Source organism: Dasypus novemcinctus, chromosome 5 (assembly GCF_030445035.2).
Source record: "Dasypus novemcinctus isolate mDasNov1 chromosome 5, mDasNov1.1.hap2, whole genome shotgun sequence".
Classification (NCBI taxonomy): Eukaryota; Metazoa; Chordata; class Mammalia; order Cingulata; family Dasypodidae; genus Dasypus; species Dasypus novemcinctus.
This window is the reverse complement of record NC_080677.1, coordinates 42,881,886-42,902,956: the sequence shown is the minus strand read 5'-3', so window position 1 is coordinate 42,902,956 and position 21,071 is coordinate 42,881,886. Positions and strand designations below refer to the sequence as shown.

Genomic DNA, 21,071 nt, shown 5'->3' with positions numbered 1-21,071 from the left:
TTTTAAGATTTATTTTTTATTTATTTCTCTCCCTTCCCCCTCTCCCCAGTTGTCTGCTCTCTGTGTCCATTTGCTGTGTGTTCTTCTGTGTCTGCTTGCATTCTTGTCAGTGGCACTGGGAATCTGTGTCTCTTTTTGTTGCGTCATCTTGCTGCGTCAGCTCTCTATGTGTGTGCTGCCACTCCTGGGCAGGCTGCACTTTTTTTATGCAGGACGGCTCTCCTTATGGGGCGTACTCCTTGTGCATGGGACTCTCCTACACGGTGACACCCCTGCGTGGCACGGCACTCTTTGTGTGCATCAGCACTGGGCATAGGCCAGCTCACAACACAGGTCAGGAGGCCCTGGGTTTGAACCCTGGACCTCCCGTGTGGTAGATGGACACTCTTATCAGTTGAGCCAAATCCACTTCCCTATTGCTTAATTTTTAATGAACCCAGGTTTATTCCTGAATTATCAAAATGTATATTTTTGCTTTTCAGACTATTCAGTGTTTGTAGTAATTTCCTACAGCTGCTGTAATCAATTACCATACATTTAATGGCTTAAAGCAGCACAAAATAAAAGTCAGAAGTCTAAATTGGATTTGCAGGACTCCATTCTTTCCTGAGGCTTCAGGGGAGAATCTGTTTCCTTGCATGTTCAGCTTCTGGAGACCACCTACATTCCAACTTGTGGCCTTTTCAAAGCCAGCAGTGTAGCATCTTCTCTCTCTGACTCTGCTTCTGTCATCACACTGCCTTTGACCCTCCTGCTTCCCTCATATATGGACTCTTTTGGTTACATTGCGAACCCACCTGGATAATTCAGAATAATCTCTTCACCTCAAAATCCTTATTAAGTCACATCTGCAAAGTCCCTTTTGCATGGAAGGTAACATAGCCATGCTCCAGGGTTTAGGCTGTGGACATCTTTGGGAGGCCGTTATTCTCTTTACCACAGTGTTCATGTTCATTTTTGCTTAGGACCTCTCATTTAGTTTTCAGAAAGAAAAAGAATTCTCTCCCATTAGAACAAATAATGCACAATGCTTCAGAGAGTCTACAGTTATCTTATTGATAAACTAAATATATACAACTCTTACCTCTTTTTTTCCTTCTATTCCAGATCCTGGGTGTCTGGTTGACCTACAGATACAGGAACCAGAAAGATCCTCGGGCTAATCCTAGTGCTTTCCTTTGAGAAAACAAGGAAAATCTTTCATATTCTGATCTTGTTCAGTTTCTCTTAACTTTAAGTTAAGCTGTTTTGCCTGTTTAAGAAAATAGTATCTGAAAAATTACATTATTGACAGTGGAATTATATATTTCTACTCCTACATTTCTCTAAATGTTTTTGTTTTTCCATCGCTAAAAAAAAAAAAATTGAAACTTGTGATCTTCTCTGAACCTCAGTAGTACCTGTAATCTACTGTGTATCTGGCATCTGGCACTGTCCACTGTGGCCTTTCTTAGCATTTGTATCTTCAGAAAAACTTTGTATGGCACTATCATGTTGATCATATTGTGAATCTAAATCTATCTCTCACTGGAATAATTGTATGTGGCGCTGTGCTGTGTGGATAGTTCCTAATGGGAAAAGAGTTGAGGTTTATTAAAGCCAGAACCTATGAAATTCTATGTTAAGTTCAGGATGGGAAATACAAATTCCCAATTATTATTTTTTGTCTTTTTAGGAAAGATGTATTGTGATGAAAACTGTTACTATCAAGTGATAATTTAGTTCTAGTAGTTTTTTAGGATTACATTAATGTGTTCTAGAAATAGCTGGATCTTTAGGAAAGTTTTGGTTTAGTTTTTGGACTTTTACAGGTAAGTGTGAAGGGGAAGTGGTCTCATGAAATGTTCTAATATATAACATTTACCTTCAGCATTCAAAATGGAATGAAGTTGGGTAATTCAGAAAGTATATGTAATCTTGATTATCCTTTTATAATAATTCGAAGTTCAAAAGACTGCATTTTTAAACAAGTTACTGCTAATGTGTTGGCTGGTATTGCAAAAAGATATTTGATTATCTGAAATGCCTTTTTCAAAAATTTCTCAGTATTGTAACAGCAACTTGTCAAATTCAAACATATTTGAATATGCTCTCCCCATAATTTGAAATTGAAATAGTATTGTGGTTCTGTATATTATATTTAAAAAAATTAAAGGATGGAAACCTTTGGGTTCTCTTTGTCTCACTTAAAGCTGGGTATTGTTATCTTAGTGTATAATCGAGCCATGGAAAAGGACTTCCTTCACTAGTGTTTATTGGTAGTCATCCCTATATCTTTTCTTGAAATCTTTCAGGGTTTAACATCACCATGGTGAGAAAGGTTCTTTAAGAGAGGAGCCAGTTTTATGTAGGAAAATATATGTTATTTTCCACTATCAAAAATATCAAATTTCTTGTCTCACATTGTATACAGAATGTGATATTTTATTCATAATAATCTTGATAAGTTTTAGACTAGCTAAGTGTTATATTCAGTCTTCCAAGAAACCGAATTGTGACAATCCCTTGATGTCATATGAGTTCTGGGGCAACCCAAAAGATTTTCCCACTTGTACCATAAGATGTGATTGCAGGGGACATGAAGGAAGTGAGATTTTTGAACTCTGTCTTCATTTAAGGCATTCTGTGTGTTCTCTGTTTGCTTTGTTACATTTTGAAATTCCCATGAGGTTCTGGAATCCCCTAATATAATACCTTTGTTGGTACAAGTGAATATGAATGGAAAGGATTATTTAGAGAGAGCCAGCCTTGGGTTTGTGTTCCGATTGCTATGGACTTATTTGGGTCAACCCAGTTACAAATCAGGGTCTGGGAAGGATGAATATTTAGAACTATTAACTGTAGGATTGTAAGGTAGTAACTGATGATTAGCCACTGGAAGGGCAAAATATATTTTCAAGCACATGGGGCAGCTCTGCCAAATTAATCTGGGCTTTCCAGCCTCTCAGGCAGATCTGAAGGTGATCGATTATTACCCAAACCCTTCTATGAGGTTTCCTGTAATCTTCGTTTGATCTGGGAACAGACAGACACATGCCCTCAGTTCCATAGGCGTCATAATTCCCACTGGAAAGGCTCTTCTTAGGTGCATCCTGAATCCTGAATGAACATGCTGGTGAGCCCGCGGGGAGGTCAGGCTGATTCCAGGGTTACAGGATGGTCACTGCCCCTGAGCACAGAAGAGCTGCTTACAAGCATGGCATGGGGTCGGCTAGTCAGACCAGGGTCTGTCCTTGAACTGCAATAGATGGTTGTAAGACAAATCCAACAGCAGTGCTCCTTTCTTCTAATCTAAGCATTTCTGTGTAAAAAGAACTATGCTACTTTCAACGTTTTTTCTCTTACTCCTGTTATACATATTCTATCTAGTGGACTGTTCCTTAGAATATTTGCCCCATTAGCCTTGATGTTGAAGCCTTGAGATTTCAACTAGAGAATATAATGTTGATACAAAGAAAAGAATGTTAGACTATGATTTCCAAAATGTGAGCTCATATGGATTAAATTCATCTCTCTGTTGTTTAACAATGCTTTTGGTATGAAAACCAGTTCTGCATGTTCCCTAAGTAAAATGCTGCTGAATGGAACCTTTCAGAGAAAGAAAGGAAACCAGAAGAAGTGTGATTTTAAGTTCTTAGTTTCCTTAAGCAAAAACCTGCTGTAGTTTTTTTTTTGCAAATTTGTTTACTTTAAGTTTATTCATTATTTTGAAAATACACTAAGTAAATACTTGTAACTATTTCGCTTTTAGTTGGGTCTAAAAAAGTTAGAATCATATTTTCTCACAGTATTTCAGAGGAGAAAAATATGAACATTAATGTGTGAGTTATTTTGTCTTAGAGATGACAATAAAGTTCAATGCTAACTTTTCCACGTTTTCGCTAAGTGAGGGGATGCATAAAGTTGTTCTGTGCTTGGGTATGTTTGGGGACTAGCAGATAATTTTTATTCTGTGTTCTCTTTGCCAAATATAATTATAATACTTGTTGTTGGGAGCTGTTTTCTAAACAACTAGCACTAACTGCCCTTCATGCTCCAGCCAACAATAAGTGGAGAGTGAGAGAGGAAGAGGTGGGTGGTGGGAAGACGACAGAGCTCTTCCTGCTGGAGTTCTTGAGTAACAGATCACAGCCAGGTGGTTGTAGTCACTGAGCTCTCTCTTTAGACTCAGGAAAAAACAAGCCTTTGGAATTCATGAACAAATTCATGAACAAATGAAGCTTAAGGGGGTAATTATGAGTTAAAATATATGTCAAAGAATGGACTTTGACTTCACTAGGAGGGTAGAGCCACTCTTGCTTACTTTCAGGATCTTGTTTTTTACATGTAGTTGAGGTCATAACTTGATAAGTCACCTTTTAATAAGTTAGGCTGACTTGGGCTTTGAAGTCTGATTCCTTGGTGAGGTATGGAAGAAAGTTCTACTCTTGGGTGCAACTTTTTCTTTTGGCTGCTAGGACCTCATCTCACCAATGACTGCTAAATATAAGGGGACCTTAGTACCTACTTAGGCTTCCTGAGTACATGGGAAAAAAATAGAGGTACACAGTCATAGATGATCATGTAAAGAAAACTGCTGTTCTAAAACAGGTAAAAGTGGTTTAATCAGGCATGTTGATCATCTGTGTAAATACCTTTCATGGATGTTTTATGCTAACGGCATTTTTATTGAGCTATTAATATTTGAAGTAATGTGTTCTAAAAGTACTCCTCCACTTCCTACTTGTAAGAGAAATGTCAGGATATGCTTTCACTTGACATTTATTTAGACAAAAATGAATGATTATGAGGTGTATATAAAGGGATTTGGTAAAAATAACAGATATTACTATTATTTCTATGAACTTAAAACAAACATTTTCATGTTTTCATATTCAGTACTATTTTTAATTTGTGTGTCCACATTTCCTTTAGTTGTAGTCATAGCATTGATATTCTTAAATTCTTTTAGACTTTTTCTTCTTCCATAATATTCATTATCTTTGTCTGACAACATATTGTACTTTATGTTAATATACTATGTAACCATTATATTTGGAGGTTGCCACTTTAAAAAATTTGTTTCATAATGTCACCATTGCCATTGTCAATGAATTCTGTGTTTCTGTTGCGTAATTTACCTAGGGTAAATACTCAGAAGTAGAAGAGACTGGGCCAAAGTCAAGCAATATCTTTGCCCTCTTGCTCTGCATTGCTTTCATGCTTTTCTTAGAAAAGCATTTTCCTTGCAACGTTGACTTTTGATTTCCCCGAGATTTATTTTAAAAATTATATGTTTAAAACAACATTTTGTCATTCAATAAATTTTAAGGACCTAACAATCTTATTTTCACTTCAGCCCAGTGGGAAAATAAACATTGTTTTGCTCTACCATAGAAAAATCTTGAATCATTTTAGAAGTTGTCATTCAAAATACTTGTGTATAGAAGTAAAACCTTTTTTTCCCACCTATTGACCCTCACAGATCTTTCTAAATGGAATGTTTTCCTTTATCAGCAGATAGCCACATGATGCAAAAGTTACCTGCTTAGAGGAAGGGAGCTGATTCCCTCTGGAAGTATTTTTGTTGAGAATTTTGTATTTCATTTAATCAACGGTATATACACAGCTACTATTAGTACAAAGCTCTTTAATAGTCACTGAGAGAGATAGAAAAGTACATAAAATATATTCAAGACCTTGGAAAAATTAATAATGCCAAAGCATCTATTCAAAAAAGTATATATTCAAAAAGAAAAGAAAAGCAACCCGGAAACAGTTGCGATGAACCATATGTAAATTACTTAATAGACCATGGCTATTCTGAGTTCAAAGAGGTCAGTGGGGGCTGGGCTTAAAAAGAAACTGCATGTAAGTGCTGATGCACTCAAGGAGTGCTGTGCCAAGTAGGGGTGTCCTCTGCATAGGGGAGCCCCATGCGCAAGGAGTGCGCCCATAAGGAGAGCCACCCAGCGGGAAAGAAAGTGCAGCCTGCCCAGGAATGGCGCCACACACATGGAGAGCTGACACAAGATGACGCAACAAAAAGAAACAGATTCCCGGGCTGCTGACAAGAATAGAAGTGGACACAGAACACACAGCAAATGGACACAGAGAGCAGACAACTGGCGGGGAGGGGGGGAAGGGAGAGAAATAAATAACAAATCTTTAAAAAAAAACCAAACCATGTAATAATGAATGTGAGATTAAATATGTAATAAGGAGATATACAGTTCTGGTTTTTTGTTAGGCAGAATTTGTGATTAAAAGTAGCTGAAGCCGCTCCCCTGGCTTATGCCACATCCTCTCACAACTTTTCCAAGTGTAAGTAGTGAGCTCTGAGCTCTATCTTATCAACATGATGTCACTGACCTTTGCTCTTTTCATAGCCAATCATTATGGTGAAGGGAAGGGGAACACTGAGACCCCCACTGTTTCCAATTCAAAATTAATCCCAAGCCAGAACTCTAGAACCTTTAGAGACCAAATCTATTACAAGACCAATTCTCAGGATTTCTTTAGGGTATGTTCAGACGTGTAGATGTGCTTTGGATGGCTTTCCATTAAATTAGTCTTCTGAAGTAGAAGACTTTCCCTGAGCAACTCAGTGGGTTTTTTTTTTTTTTTGGAAAAATACATTAAAATTGACTAAAATTGAATTACTAAATTAAATTATAAACATAACTGTTCCAGGCCAGGATGGGGAGGTGTCATCTCCAAGTAGATATCTGTTTTTTGTGTTGTCCTTTTCTTTTCTTGGCATTCCTTTCTACATAACTTCATTCTAAAATTATGCTATTTGATACTTCTGATGCTTAAGCTCATATCTACTTTGTCACCCATTGTGAACGTGTAGGGCATTGAGATAACTTTAACTGTCTTTATCTTCACTGATTGAACTAGTTTTGTCTTGTCCGTTAGGCATTCTGTATGTGTTCGATAGCCCTATTTGGTAAATGAACTGAGTAACTACTCTAAGAAACCAAGTTGGAAAAAAAACCATGAAAACCTTGGTTTGAACTCTCCCAAAAGGATTTATTTTTTTTTAAAATCATGACTTACTGACGTGGTATACAATATTGTTTTCATACAAGTATACTTGGAACCAAATAAAAAAACAAACAGCTATCATAACATTAAACCATAATCTAATCAGAATATAGACCAGTGCTTCTGTATTCTCCAAAGTCTTCTAAAATCCCCCCTGATTTCCAAATCTCAAGGGCTAACACAGAAGGAAGATTTTGCAGACTTTATTTTTCTTTATAATTCAGTCTTCAGCAACTTGAGTGCTTTCTTCATGTTGTCCAGAACTAATGGGAAAAATTTAAGAGTGAAGATGTCACCATTAATTATATTAGTAGATATAGTCAAACCCCAAACTTGGGTACTCCATTCCTTCTCTAATGGAGTGCTTTTTTTTTCCCCCCATAGGGTGAATAGTTGGTAATCTTTTGGTAATTGTTTTTTTGTGTCTAAAAGAATTTAAATGACTTTCGTTATAATTCAAGTCTCTAGCGTATTTGTTACTTCTCAAATTTTCCCTCTCCAAGACTCCCCACTTCTAAAAGTAGCCTTTTATCACAGAAAAAAATTTTGGGTATTTAGAAGAAAATTTTAAATCGTGTAAGAAATATTTGTTAGTAGATGTTTGTAGCTACACAAATTATTTTGGAAGGAGATAGAATATAATAAATAATAGCAAACCAAGTGCTTTACCCATAAGAGTTTCTTTAAATGTCACAAAAATTCAATTAGTATTTCATTTTATAGATGAGGAACAGGCAGAGAGGTTGAGTAGCTTGCTCAGGGTTACTCAGTTAATATGTGATAGTGATCCAGAGTCCAAACTCTAGATCACTATTCTTTCTGCAGCAATTCTTGCAAATGAGTTATGTAATCTAAGATGCCCATGTGATGGAAGGCACTGAGCAGCTGCTTATTCATTCTTGTTTTTAAATTTTTTTTATTTTTATTTTTTTTGTCATTTTTTAAATGTTACATTAAAAAAATATGAGGTCCCCATATACCCCCCACTCCTCCCCCCATAACAACAATCTCCTCCATTATCATGAGACATTCATTGCATTTGGTGAATACATTTCTGAGCACTGCTACAACTCATGGTCAGTGGTACACACCATAGCCCACACTCTCCCACAGTCCACCCAGTGGGCCACAGGAGGACATACAATGTCCCGTAACTGTCCCTGCAGCACCACCCAGGACAACTCCAACCCCCGAAAATGCCCCCACATCACATCTCTTCCTACCACTCCCTACCCCCAGCACCCACCATGGCCACTTTCTCCACACAAATGCCACATTTTCTTCGATTACTAATCACAATAGTTCATGTATAGAATATCAGTAAGTCCACTCTCATCCATACTCTATTCCTCCATCCTGTGGACCTTAGAATGGTTGTGTCCACATCTATGTCAAGAGAGGGCTTAGATTCCACATGGCTGCTGGATGCAATTCTGCTTTCAGTTGTAGGCACTCTTGGCTCCCTTATTCATTCTTTCTGCAAATATTTATAAAATGCCTGTTCTCCGAGGCACTGTGTTAGTACCTGTGCACCATAACCACCTTTAAGGAGTCCAAAGTCTTAAGCTATTTGCTATTGTCTAGAGAACGGCAAATATTTGTGCTCCCTCTGATCCTCCCAGCAGCTGCTGCACACACTGCTAATGGACAACGATAATCTCCTGCTTCTCAGCAGGCAGCCTTGTAATCCTTCCCAAACCTAATGTTCTAGGTCAGTGCTGCCCGAAAGAAGTTTCCGTGATGATGGAGGTACTCAGGACCTGTGCACTGAACACTTGAGATGTAATGTGGTTCGGGTGACTGAAGAACTAAGTTTTTAAATATTTTATTAAAACACAAAACAGCAACATGTGGATAATGACTACCACAGTGGGCAGCACAGTTATAGGCAACCACTACTAAGTGATCAAAATTGATTCCTAAAATGAAACCTGATTTTGTTCCAAGAAGGACTAATCAGAGGCATATTTATGGACAGCTTCTTATTTAGGTATGTCTGCATTAGGTCTCCAATGTTTTTCTTTTTTTCCTTCATTTTTCCTGTTGATATTCAAAATGGAACTAGAATGCAGTCTAATTCTACTTTAACGAACTACACAAAGTTTTTTCACTTCGGTTATTTGGGAAAATTTTAGAAAATCAACATAGTATACAGATTACTACAACCATTATACTCATTTGTTGTTGTAGAAGGAATTGTGTTTGTGTCTAAGAACAAACAGGAAAAGCATTTATTATTCTGTAAGGTCATAGAATCCTCTTAGAAAGAAGATACCTCATCTAAATAATTAAGTGATTCATCTTCTGAGCTTTTAGCCACAGAAAACAGAGAGCATGTGTGTGATTTGCCCAAGGACACAGGGTTTTTTAGGGTCAAGTTGTCTAGTGTCCCAGAGCAGAACTTTGTCACCTCACCATGTTCAAAGAAGGTGACACTTACGTAAAGCTGTATCTGAAGGTTCATAAGCATAGAGACGATTTGAATATCTTCCAGTGATGTCTGCTCTCACTGTCAGGGATGGGTCTGCAAAGAAAAAACAAAAGGCAACGGAGTGCTTTGCTTCTAAGTAGCCCTCTATTGTGTGAAGAAGCCTGGGTAGCCAGTTCCTGTGAAAGGAACACTGTGCGTCCCACTGGATCAGAGTTCTATTCCATCCGCCTAGAGACCAGTAGCCAAATCACGGCAGAGAGCATTCAACAGTTGCACAGAGCTGTTTGTGAAAAAGGTCATGAACCTGGGTTTCCTGTCCATAGTAGCCTGAAAATCAGAGTAATATATATGAAATGAGGGTGGTATTTTGTTTTTCGGTGAAAACATTGGCATTCTCCACTACAGAATTATTTTTAAATTCTTGAAAGGAGTATATTGCAGTTGAAATGTGTTACCAAGAACAACCTAGATGATTAAAAACCTACATCTGATGCCGTGTTCACAACCAAAGGATTTTTCAATGAATACAAGAATGCAAGCCCTTGGGAACAGCAAAGGGCAAATAAGCATGTAGGGCCAGTCTATTTTTTAAAAATTTTGCTGTGAATCAGCTGCATTTTAAAAATAGACGGAATAGTCTTCCCTTAAATACACATTTATTCTAGTTCTAAATCCATCTAAATTCATGCTTTCTATTTAATATGATCTAATTAATGAGGGACAAAAAAGGTATTTAAAAATAGGTGCCAGCAAAGGACAGTTGTCAGGATGAGGAGGGGTGTAGAAATCTTGCCTTGAGGGAGATGATTGGAGGAGCCTAAGATCCATGTCCTGATGAAGGGGACAAGTGAGGACAATCTGCATGCACACAAATTTGGTCACTGGTACCTGAGTGGACAGTTTGTCATTTCAGGTTGTGGGACTAGGACCAACAGACACATTAAAATAAGCAGACATTCATTTGTTCAACAAAGACCTACTCTCTGGCTGCTGGATGTAGAGGATACAAAGAGTATCAGGTTTGTAAGGAATCAGCATAAAAAAGGTCTTTAACACCTGGTTTACCACCCTTGCTCCACATTGGAATCACCTGGGGAGCTTTTAAAACTGCTGATGCCTGCTTCCCAGCTCTGACTTAATTGGTTTGAGGTGTGGCCTGGGCACAGGAGCTTAAAAATCCTCCGGGTGATTCTAATCACCTGGGTGAGCACCACGGAGCCAGAACAAGCCCCCTTGCCTCAGAGTTGGGTCTTTGGACTGAAGTTATGGAACATGGATTAAAATGCCCCCAGACAAGAATCCTATAAAATGAGTTCCTGCACAGAGTGAGACTGGATGACCTTTACGTTCCCTTTCAATTTAAGGAGTCTAAACGTTCTAAATTGTGACAAATGTGTGAAATCAGTGCTCTAGTTCAGACTTCCTCCTTTTTCCCTTTCACTTGTTTTTCTCTCCTATTTTATAAATTTAATGTAAACTTTGGTGAATGACATAAGTGGACCACTTGGCTAGGGTGAGTTCTGCTATGTGCTGGATTTAATAAGTGACTTTTCTTAAATTAGTATAATTTTTATCAAACTCAATTTATTCATCCAATCATCCAAAAAATATTTATTGAGAACAGAGCACAGAGTCATTCTGGGGATGTGGTTGTGAGCAGAAGCACATACAGCCTTGACCATCATGGAGCTTATATTCTCAAGGGTGAAAGATTTATTAGATAATCACCCATTAAATGCAAAACCTAACAGAAAAGTGCTACCAATGAGAGGAACATGGTACATATGGTGGGAATGAGTGGGGAGCTAAGTAGGTCATGTCACCTACTGGGAAGGGAGAAGCAGGAAAAGTCTTGACGCAGAAGGAACAGCTTATGGAATCTATCAGTGGCAGGACAGAGCATGTCTCCTCTGTTTTCTCATTTTTGTTTTGTTTTTTTGACTCATATTCCTAACTTTCACAAAAATACTTATCAAAAATGTCAGAAATTCCAACACTGAAATTTTGCCAGATTAAAAATAAATATTTGCAAAGCTGATGTAGTCAGGAAAATTATAAACAGTTAACAGGATGCTTCCCCCCTCAAATATATTTGTGGCAGAAAATAAAAAAAAAAAAATCAGCAGATGAGAAAAAATGGTACCCATGGAAATAGGTAGGCGTTCACATTTTCTACAAGAATATGTTCTGAAACTCAAAGAAAAGTTCTGCCCCTTGCTAGAGCTTAGCAACGACACTGGCGCTGGTGTGGTGGGGGTTAGGCTGAGGAGAACCCAGGACTGGATATGGTAGTGTTTGTGTGATCTTCAGTGTGTTTCATGTCGTTGTCACCTTCACTTACCAACAAAAATAATCCTCGGTACATATTGGCCGTCAGGTGAAAGATGCTTGTCAGTTGTTTCATACTAAGATTAAAACAAAATGGCAGCTTTTAGTTTGTCTATTCATCAGTTATTTTCAAGCTTGTTAATTTAAAAGATGCCTGTTTTTAGGTACGTTAAGATACTTTAGAGCATATTTTTTCTATGACGAGTTTATAATATAGGTGGAGAAAGAAGTTCCATGCCTATATCAATAAATAAGAGCAGGATGTGATGCAGAATGTAAAGGCTGAATGTATGTGATACAGACAAAGAGTGAACAAGTACAAGAAGGGAGAATTTCAAGGCAGCTGTAGCCTTTGGGGATGAGATCTTGTCTGAGGTAGGGAGGAGATTGGCTAATGAAAAAAGTAGAAGTCTTTTTTGAAAAAATTGAAACAAACACAGGTCATCTGGAACATTGACCTACCCTTTATAATTTCCTTCTTTAGCATTTTATTTTACTTATTTAGCAGGCCATAGCACTTGTCTTTAATGAATGCACATTCTATTGCAGGAGTTCTTAATGAGGGGTCAATGAGCTTGAATTTAAATTCAAAAAAACCTTCTGGGGATGTGTTGGTGTGGGTGTGATATATTTATTAAATCATACACAGTATAGTGTAGTTTGGACCTAGCAAGGGGTCCGTGGAACAAAAAAGATTAAGAACTCCTGGTCTTTTGGAAAATACAGATGAGAAAACTAGTATTGAGGACCCAGTGGGTGACATGTTATGACAGAGGATAAGCAGGCATGGGGTGTCCAGAACAGGGCATTGAGCGCAGCTGCAGGCTCAAGGAGGACTTTTTGGAATAATGAGCAATCTTAGAAAATCAACAGGAATCACTTCTGTGGAAAGGGAGAAGGCCACTCCAGGTAGGGGGAAGAGGATTTGAGAAGGACTGAGGTGTGGGATGAGGTCGCATGAGGGGAGTGGTGAGAGAAGGTGCTGGAGAGGTGCCGCAGGGTCTGGCTTATGGATGGCCTTATACACCTATGCTACAGAGTTTTCAGTTGTTCAGAAACAGATGAGAGCCACTGAAGAGATGAAGAGGATTAGAATATCCCAACCTGGTCTTTGAAGCAAATACCCTGAGAGCCAGGTGGTGATTAGGAGGAGTTTATCTTGTGGTCAGAGAGCCATGTAGTAGTATAGCAGTATATTGGGCAAAAGTGAAAACGTCCTACAAATAAAATAGTGGTCCTGAGTTTACAGGGAAAAGTCCAATAGTAGGGATATTTAGAAGTTAGAAGCATAGGGCTTCTCAGCTGATGGGCTGTTGGAGGTGAATAGAAGAGTCTGTTCTAGAACAGGGCCACTTTGAATGAAATAGAGAGTAGAGAAAGAAGAGATATTTGAAAAGCTTGGAGCAAGTCAATAAATTCACTGTTGAATTTAAGTTAATTATGGGATATCTGGAACATGGTCAGATACACAGGTTTTGTTGTTGAGTGTTTGGATAAGATGTGGGAATTCTGAGAGTGTAGGTATTGATGACAGGCAGGGTGTAGATGAAGTGGTTGAGAGTTTATAAAATCTGAAGAGACTTGAGTCAAGAGCAGATTCACAGAATCACTAGCATTAAGGGAGGAAGAAGGAAGAGGAGCCTGTGGGAGGGAGGTGAGGAAGTAGAACTGCTGGTATAGATTGTTCTTTGAGGAGCCAAACTGTGAAGAGGAAAGGGGAAGGGATGGGAGATAGGGAGTGAAGATAACTTGAGATACTTGGTTAACTATAACTGTTTTCGTTTGATTTTAGAAGGTGGAACCTGTTTGTATACTGAGTAGTAAGAACTTGGAAAGAAAGCAAGCTTGAGGAACAGGAGGGGTGGTGGCATAAAGGAAGGTGGGATAGTGAGGCCTAAAGCACAATGATTAGATTTGGACTGCCAGAGGGCTGACTCTTCCAAGACAGAGGGAACAAGGAGTAAGAATGGGTGTGGAGTTGCTAGGACTGTAGGGGCACAGGGAATTTGCATATTGGAGTATTTTGCAAAACACAAACACCTTCTGATTATTATAGCAATAGAGAAAATCCTGACTACAGGGGTGTATTTTCAGAAAACTTAAAATTGTTAGTTATAGGTAAAAACATAGACATGCAAGATAAATGGAAGAGAGAAAGGATATTTTCTTTCATCTATGGGATGATATATTAGGAGCAGATCCCAGTTAATGTAGTATAACTAAGATGTATATGCAAAATGAATCATCCATTTCAGATTATGAGCATAGGAGAAATGTCAGTGATGATGAAAAGTCAACTTACAATTAGATTGAGGAGGACAAACTGCTCTGCCAATTTCTGAATTTCTTTGTTTTCAGCAAATGCTTTCTTTAAAGCTATAATATAATGAAAAGCTCATTATGCACCCATATCATCATTGGTTAAAACTATTCTGTTATATTTTAAGTTGAATGGAATTTTTAATGAAATATTGTACTTTGCCCTTTCAGCAAATGAATAATATCTGTGCCATTGGCTATCTTTGTTTTCTTCCATTCATACATTCATTCATCCATTCATTTATTTATCAAATTTTTTTTTTCACTATTTATCGAGTGGCTACTATGAGATAGGCACTGTTCCATGCAATGAGGATAGAGTAGTGGGAAAAGAAACAGTGCTTTCTTCTAGAATTCAAATACTTGTTTGAGAGACCATAAACAAGTAAGCAAATAATTTCAGGTGGATATATGTACTCTGAAGAAAAAGAAAAATAAAGTGAGGTAAGGGATTTATGAAGTATGGGATGGCCAGGGAAGAACTTTCTGAAGAGGCGACATTGAAGTGAGGTACACCTGTTCTAAGACTTTGGGGACAGGTCACTCTAGGCAGAAGGAACTGCAAGTGCAATAGCCCTGAGGTGGGCATGAGCTTGCATGTCAGAAGAATAGCCCCCAGGTCAGGCTAGATGGAGAGAGCAAGGGGAGAGAGACAGGAAGAAAGGAGTGCCAGGGGCCAGGTCCTGTAGGCCATGGTCAGGAACTTGGGTTTAATGTTACCTGTGATGAGAAGCCACCTGAGCACGTAAGTGATAAGCTCTCTTTTAGGTTTACAACTATAGTGGGGGCACTAAACTATAGTGTATAGTGAGACCAGTTAGGTGGCTGGTACAGTATTGTAGGCACAATGCGATGTTGGCTTGGACCAGGGCAGGGGTAATGAGGCAATGGGAAGTGGTTGGATTTTAGCAGGACCAGCTGTATAATATAGGGGGTCCTGTGTAAAATGAAAATGTAGAAACTCGTGTTCAAATATTAAGAAATTTAAGACAGCAATGGCAGAGCATTAAACCAAGCATGGGCCCTTCTAAGTGCAGGCTGTATTTTGAAGTTAAAGCCAACATTCAAGGATGAGCCCAAGAGCCTGCTTTTCAAATATGCACTAATGGTTAATAAAAAATATGTGACAGGGAAGCGGCAGTGGCTCAATCAGTTGGGCTCCCGTCTACCATATGGGACGCCCTGGGTTTGCTTCCCAGGGCCTCCTTGTGAAGGCAGGCTCCCCTGCAAGCACTGTGGAGCACTGCCTGGCCCACAGGCACCAGCCCGCAAGCACCGTGGAGAGCCGACCCAGCACAGTGACGCAACAACAAAAAAAGGAGACAAGCAAAAACACAGAAGAGTGCGCAGCAAATGGACACAGACAGCAGACAGCAAGCAAGCCACAAGGCGGGAGAGGAAATAAAAAATAAATACAGACACAGAAGAATGCACAGCCGATGGACACAGAGGGCAGACAGCACATAAAAAGCCGCAAGGTGGGGGATAAAAAAACAACAACACGTGACAATATCTTAAGTTAGTTTAAAATATATTTTTAGGGGAGCAGATGTAGCTCAGTTGTTGAGCACCTGATTCCCATGTACAAGGTCCTAAGATACACACACGCGCACACACACACACATACTACATAAGATATTCTTTTTATTCAACTGAGCTAGGTGCTAAGGATACAAAGATGGGTGATCCCAATGTTGCCCTTAAAGCTAAATGCCTACAAAAGAAACCTTATTTTGATGAGTAAATTACCTTGGCTATGTGGGCATTCATCCAAGTGATGAATAATCATCAAAGGTTTGTTGCTTTATAAAAGAAAAAGATGAAATGGTTTTTAATGAATAGGATTTCATGTATAGCTAAATATCACTAGATGGTGCTCTTGAGAGCTTTGAAGAGAGCTCTCTGTAACTCTTGTCTTTACCTTGTTTTGGATTTGTATAAAGCTTCTTCATAGGTTTGGGTCCAGATGAGCTGATCACCCCAACCTGGAACAAAATGAACCCCAGTATATTTAAAGCTAATATAATTTCAAACCCAAAGATGTTGAAAAGCAATAATAATGTTTGAGATAAATATATACGTGATACTAAAGAAGAAGAAAAACCTCTGGAGAATGTAGAAATAATTATAAACTCTCATAAATGGGGAAAAAAAAAACCCCAACCCTATAAACCAAAATATATTCCAGGGAAGCAGATGTGGCTCAAGTGATAGAGCTTCCACCTACCATATGGGAGGAAGTGGGTTCAATCCCTGGGGCCTCCTGGTGAAAAAGAAGAAGAGAAAGCACGCCCGCATGGCAAGAGAGTGCCTGCATACTTAGGCAGTGCCCGCATGAGTGCCGCGTGGCGAGCCAGTGCCCTGCGCAAGTAAGTCATGCAGTAAGATGATGACGCATCAAAAGAGAGACAAGGGGAAAGTCAAGGTGAAGCACAGAAACCAGGAACTAAGGTGGCACAATTGACAGGGAACCTCTTTCCCCATCAGAAGTCTCCAGGATTGAATACCGGTGAATCCTAGAAGAGAGAAAATGAGAAGAGAAGACAACACAGACAGAAAAAACAGCAGAGCGGAAGGAGGGGAAGGCGGGAAATAAGTAAATCTTCAAAATATATTCCACATACAAATCTCAGCACCAAGATTTAGAAAATCTTTTCCAATTAGCAGTTGGAAGCCACAAAAAGCTGATTCCTACCTCTGGAGAGAGTCTGGGGTAGTTTGATATGAGAGTCCTTTGTGTCCTTTTTAGCTCCGGGCTTGACTGTGGTATCTTTGGCCAGAGTATAGGAGAGGGCCACAAGGAGCAAGAACGCTGACACTGAAATCTTCTCCATGGCAGATCTGATATGGAAGACAAAAGCCAATAAAACAAAACAGAATTATCAGTGTTCAGTATTTTCAGATTGTATCACAACAATGGGGTATAACAGGAACTGAGGCCTTCTGAGACTGAACACATGCTGAGGATTTCCCTAAGAATATACAGTATGTCTGTCTGTCTGTGTCTATCTGTCTGCTATCTCTCTCTCAACTTATCTCTAAATAGTTATGGATATATGGATGCAGGTCTATATAGAGATAGCTAGATATAGATACACTGTGTGTGTATATATATAGATATATGCATGTATGTATATACTCATATAGCTAAGGGATTTTACATTTAAATTTATATTTTAAAAAATTGTACAGGAAGGCACTTTAGGGATTACCTCCTCTTTTCCTCAATTTCTAGATGAAGAATCTGAAATTCAGTGAGATGAAAGATTTATGAGCTAGGTTCTGAATCAAGGTTTCTGGATCTTGCAGTTTTGCAGTGCTCATTCCCATTTTGCACCCTGAAAATATTACTCCATGTACATGCACTTCTTTAACCTTCCGTTTAAGTAGGGATATTGCTTTTGAAGAAGGGAGACTGAGTAAAATGATTGCTTATTTCATTTAGAACCTCTCAATGCTGCCACTTAACTGAAAACGTGTTTCCACTCTCCACACAACTCTCTCTCTAGGGCAGGGATTCTTAACCAGGGGTCTTTGGATCCTGTGGCAGTTTGATGATATTGATGAATTCCAAAAAGAAATATTGGATTACGTTTGTAAACTGATCTTTTCCTCTGGGCGTATTAGATCATATTGAATTCATAGGTTTGCTTGAGTGACTAATTATGTAAACCTCTTGGGCCAGTAGGGCACTGGGGACTCACAGATAAAAGGCATGGCAAAGGACAGAGTTAAGGGTTTTTGATGTTGGAGTTTTCATGTTGGAGTTTGATGCTGAAGCCTTAAGCTGGAGCCCCAGATAGTAAGCTCAGAGAAAAGAGAAGCAAGCCCCAGGAAGATAGTAACCCTGAACCCAGAGAGATGCAAGACCCTGGAAGGGAGGAACCTAGGAAGCCTGAACCCTCGCAGACCTCAGCAGCCATCTTGCTCCAACATGTGGCAAAAGACTAGGGTGAGGTTACTAACTTATGCTTTACAGCCTGGTATCTGTAAGCTCCTATCCCAAATAAATACCCTTTATAAAAACCAACCGATTTCTGGTATTTTGCATCAGCATCCCTTTGGTTAACTAATACAGACCCCCAAGGGGCCCATGGAAAGATTTCAGGGGATACGTGCACTTTTGTTGAAAATTAAAAAAAAAAAAGACATTATTCTTGTAGGGACATGCTGGTGCTGGTGTGATGTAGTTATTAAATAATACAGTATAGTGTGGATTTAGTAAGGAGTCCATGTTTCTCACCTGAATGGTAAAGGAGTCCACAGAACACAAAAGATTAAGAACCCCTGCTCTAGAGTAACTTTTTTTTTTTTTAATAGGAGGTACTGGGGATTGAACCTGGGACCTTGTATGTGGGAAGCAGGGGCTCAACAACTAAGCTACAACTGCTCCCTTAGGGTAACTTCTAGTCAAACTCTATATTAGCTATGAATTGAGTAAAATACATCAAGTAAGTGATATAATTCTTTGACTCTTTGTGGGTCTGCATAGGTAGATGGCTTTGGGCATGCACTTAAGTGCACAAAAATATTCAGTGGGACTCATAACAGAAAAACCCCATCTGTTAAATTCTGTTTCTTTCTTATATCCACAGTTAATTCTTGGAAAAGTTGCATTCCTACTGAAGCAGGTGTCCATGATCAGGAAAGTGAATGGCAAGATAAGATCCCCATGTGAGTGAGGGGGTGAGCTAGCTAGCAAAGTGAGTTGCACTGACAAGTCACTAAGGTTACCTAGGGACATAATATGTGGACCTGGAGACTTGGTAAATCCAGTGACTGAAACTGCTTAAAAAGAAATATGAAATGATAGCACCTAATATAACATTGGTATCAGTTTTAAATTATATCGAACTCTGCAAAGGAAGCAGGATGAACTATCACTGCTAAGTGTTTTTAAGAGAGAAAATTTCTCATGATCCAATAGCTTGAGTGGGACATTTGCTAAGGGTTAGGTGATTTACAAAAAGAGAGAGAAAATATCCTTGCTAAGTTACCAAATTCAGACGATACCTATTATTAAACTGACCAATTACTACCCAAGTCAAAGTATTTAGCCCCAAAATGTCTTACTAAAAAAAATGGAAAAACAAAAAGCAAAGGGGCATTTTCTCCACTTACTACACTCATAAATTCACAGAAATGCCAGTAACAGTTTTTTTCTCCTATTATTCTATGGAAATAATTCGAGTGTCCTACATGTTAACAATACCATGCCTACTTGGTATGAACACTTTCTTTAAATGTTAAAAAAATTCAAGAACTTCTATGTAAAAATAATTGTATTTTTGGAATACTTATTGATTCAAAAATATATCATCTCATGGCAAATAACTAATTTTAATTTATAAACAAACATTTAATTTTGTATTTTATTTATAACACAGCATCTTTCAAAAGATAATAAAGTGGTGGTGAAGCTTTTTTTCTCTGGAGAATGTATTTTCTAAAATTACAATTTAGAAGTATTTTATTCAGTTCTTATTATGACTGTTCCTGTTGTGCGGGGCCTATGAGGATCCCTTGCAAGAGCTTATCAGTTGAAACTGTTGATATATTACGCATGTTTTATGGCCGGATGACTCAAAGAAGCCTAATATAACCGCTGCTGTACAAATGCACTACTCTAAGGTGACATTCTGAGTTTTTCCTATACCAAGTTTTCATAATCTGGATAGACTGCTTTGCAAACTTCATATGAATGCCTCCAATCAGGATGCTAATCATGAAAGATATTGGTAATTTAGACACATTCCCCCCCTCTCCCCCCCATGATGTGTGTCATTATATCCCTGGTCCTCTTAACTTTAGTGAGGAGTGAACCTGCAGGAAGTGTCAATGTCCCTATTCATAAATGCTTTAGTAAAGCAAACAGTTCTCTCCTCTGACAGATACTGTGCACTGAAGAAGCAACAAGAGTATTTTTACACCAGACAGAAAAAGAAACCGGTTTCCCAATTTGAAATGATACATTCCAAGGGGGTAGTCCAGCTGAGGTTTCACAGGTAAGGAGCCTGTGGCCTTAGCTTTAGCCAGCGGGAGAGAGGTAGAGCATCTGATGTTCAACTGAGGGCACGTTAACGGAGACTAAAATCCCAGGCTTGAAAACTCCCAGAGTTCACCCACTCATAAACCTCCTGCTTCCTAAAGGAGAAAGTATTACTTGGAACCCACTTAGAAACACAACACTGCCTTCTCTAACCAAAGAAAGTCCCCAGAAAACCTTTTGTTGGAAATCCCATTATTCTCTCTCTAAATTCTACTTCACCACCTTTGGAACTACCTTGCATTTCTCTCCCTGGTAATTGCCTGCAAAATTTACACAGCAATTGGAGGCCAAAGCTCACTCTAGCAAGTTCCCTTCCAAAGCCATTGTCAGGAGGCTTACCTGGATTTCTCCACCCACCTACCTGATACGAGGCAGCCAGGACACAGTCCAAGCTTCAGTGTGTGTCGGTACAGCCCGAGTCTCTTATTTATGCAGCGGAGCACACCTCAATCCCACCCACTAATCATGTATTTACATGTTGCTAACTTGGAAACCAAACTTCCTTTTCCCAAATGATAGTTTTCCCTGGGTTAAAAAGTTCTTTGTTTTTAATATTAGCATGCAGAAGTTATGCTTTTCAGCATGCATGTTTTTTAACGGTTTGTGAAAGTATATTATAAATAGGTTTGGAAAAGATGGGCAGAAAGCCAAATCCAGGTAAGCTTTAAATGAAGACATTTGATTTGTCCGAAGGCTGATTTGTCTTTAGGTGATTGGACAGAGTTTGTAGTTTGTAGGTTTTTTTTTTTCCCTTCCCTTTGGGCAGATTGCCTTTATTTAGTTGAACACACATGAGATGATTAACAATTCTAAGCCCCTACAGTGATATAACCTGCAATAGTCCATTATGGTACAAATTATTTTCCACGGTATAGTTAGGCTTCTTTCCTGATAAATAAAATTTACATTTACTAT

The 21,071-nt window shown here is 38.8% G+C and overlaps 2 protein-coding genes across 3 annotated transcripts in view; one reads left to right on the top strand and one right to left on the bottom strand.

Moving 5' to 3' along the window:
- Nucleotides 1-5,743, top strand: part of TSPAN13 (tetraspanin 13) — a 41,358-nt gene extending 35,615 nt beyond the window's left edge. Inside the window, exon 6 of the mRNA XM_058296912.1 lies at nucleotides 1,108-5,743. Coding sequence (XP_058152895.1) covers nucleotides 1,108-1,182 — 75 coding nt within the window. The 3' untranslated portion in view covers nucleotides 1,183-5,743. The remainder of the gene's footprint in view (nucleotides 1-1,107) is intronic.
- Nucleotides 5,744-6,993: 1,250 nt separating this feature from the next.
- On the bottom strand, nucleotides 6,994-20,648 carry LOC101413861 (anterior gradient protein 2 homolog). 2 transcript variants are annotated; one of them, XM_004467945.3, is made up of 8 exons: nucleotides 20,518-20,648; nucleotides 16,803-16,948; nucleotides 16,029-16,092; nucleotides 15,857-15,909; nucleotides 14,091-14,164; nucleotides 11,802-11,865; nucleotides 9,470-9,553; nucleotides 6,994-7,292 (listed from the first exon to the last, which is right to left on the bottom strand). In XM_004467945.3, the coding sequence occupies exons 2-8, from the start codon at nucleotides 16,939-16,941 to the stop codon at nucleotides 7,243-7,245; spliced, it is 528 nt and encodes a 175-aa protein (XP_004468002.1). In that variant the 5' UTR covers nucleotides 16,942-16,948; nucleotides 20,518-20,648; the 3' UTR covers nucleotides 6,994-7,242. The 2 variants fall into 2 exon arrangements, with proteins under 2 accessions (XP_004468002.1, XP_071071233.1); XM_071215132.1 differs by having other exon boundaries at nucleotides 20,496-20,539.
- Between the last annotated feature and the right edge of the window lie 423 nt (nucleotides 20,649-21,071).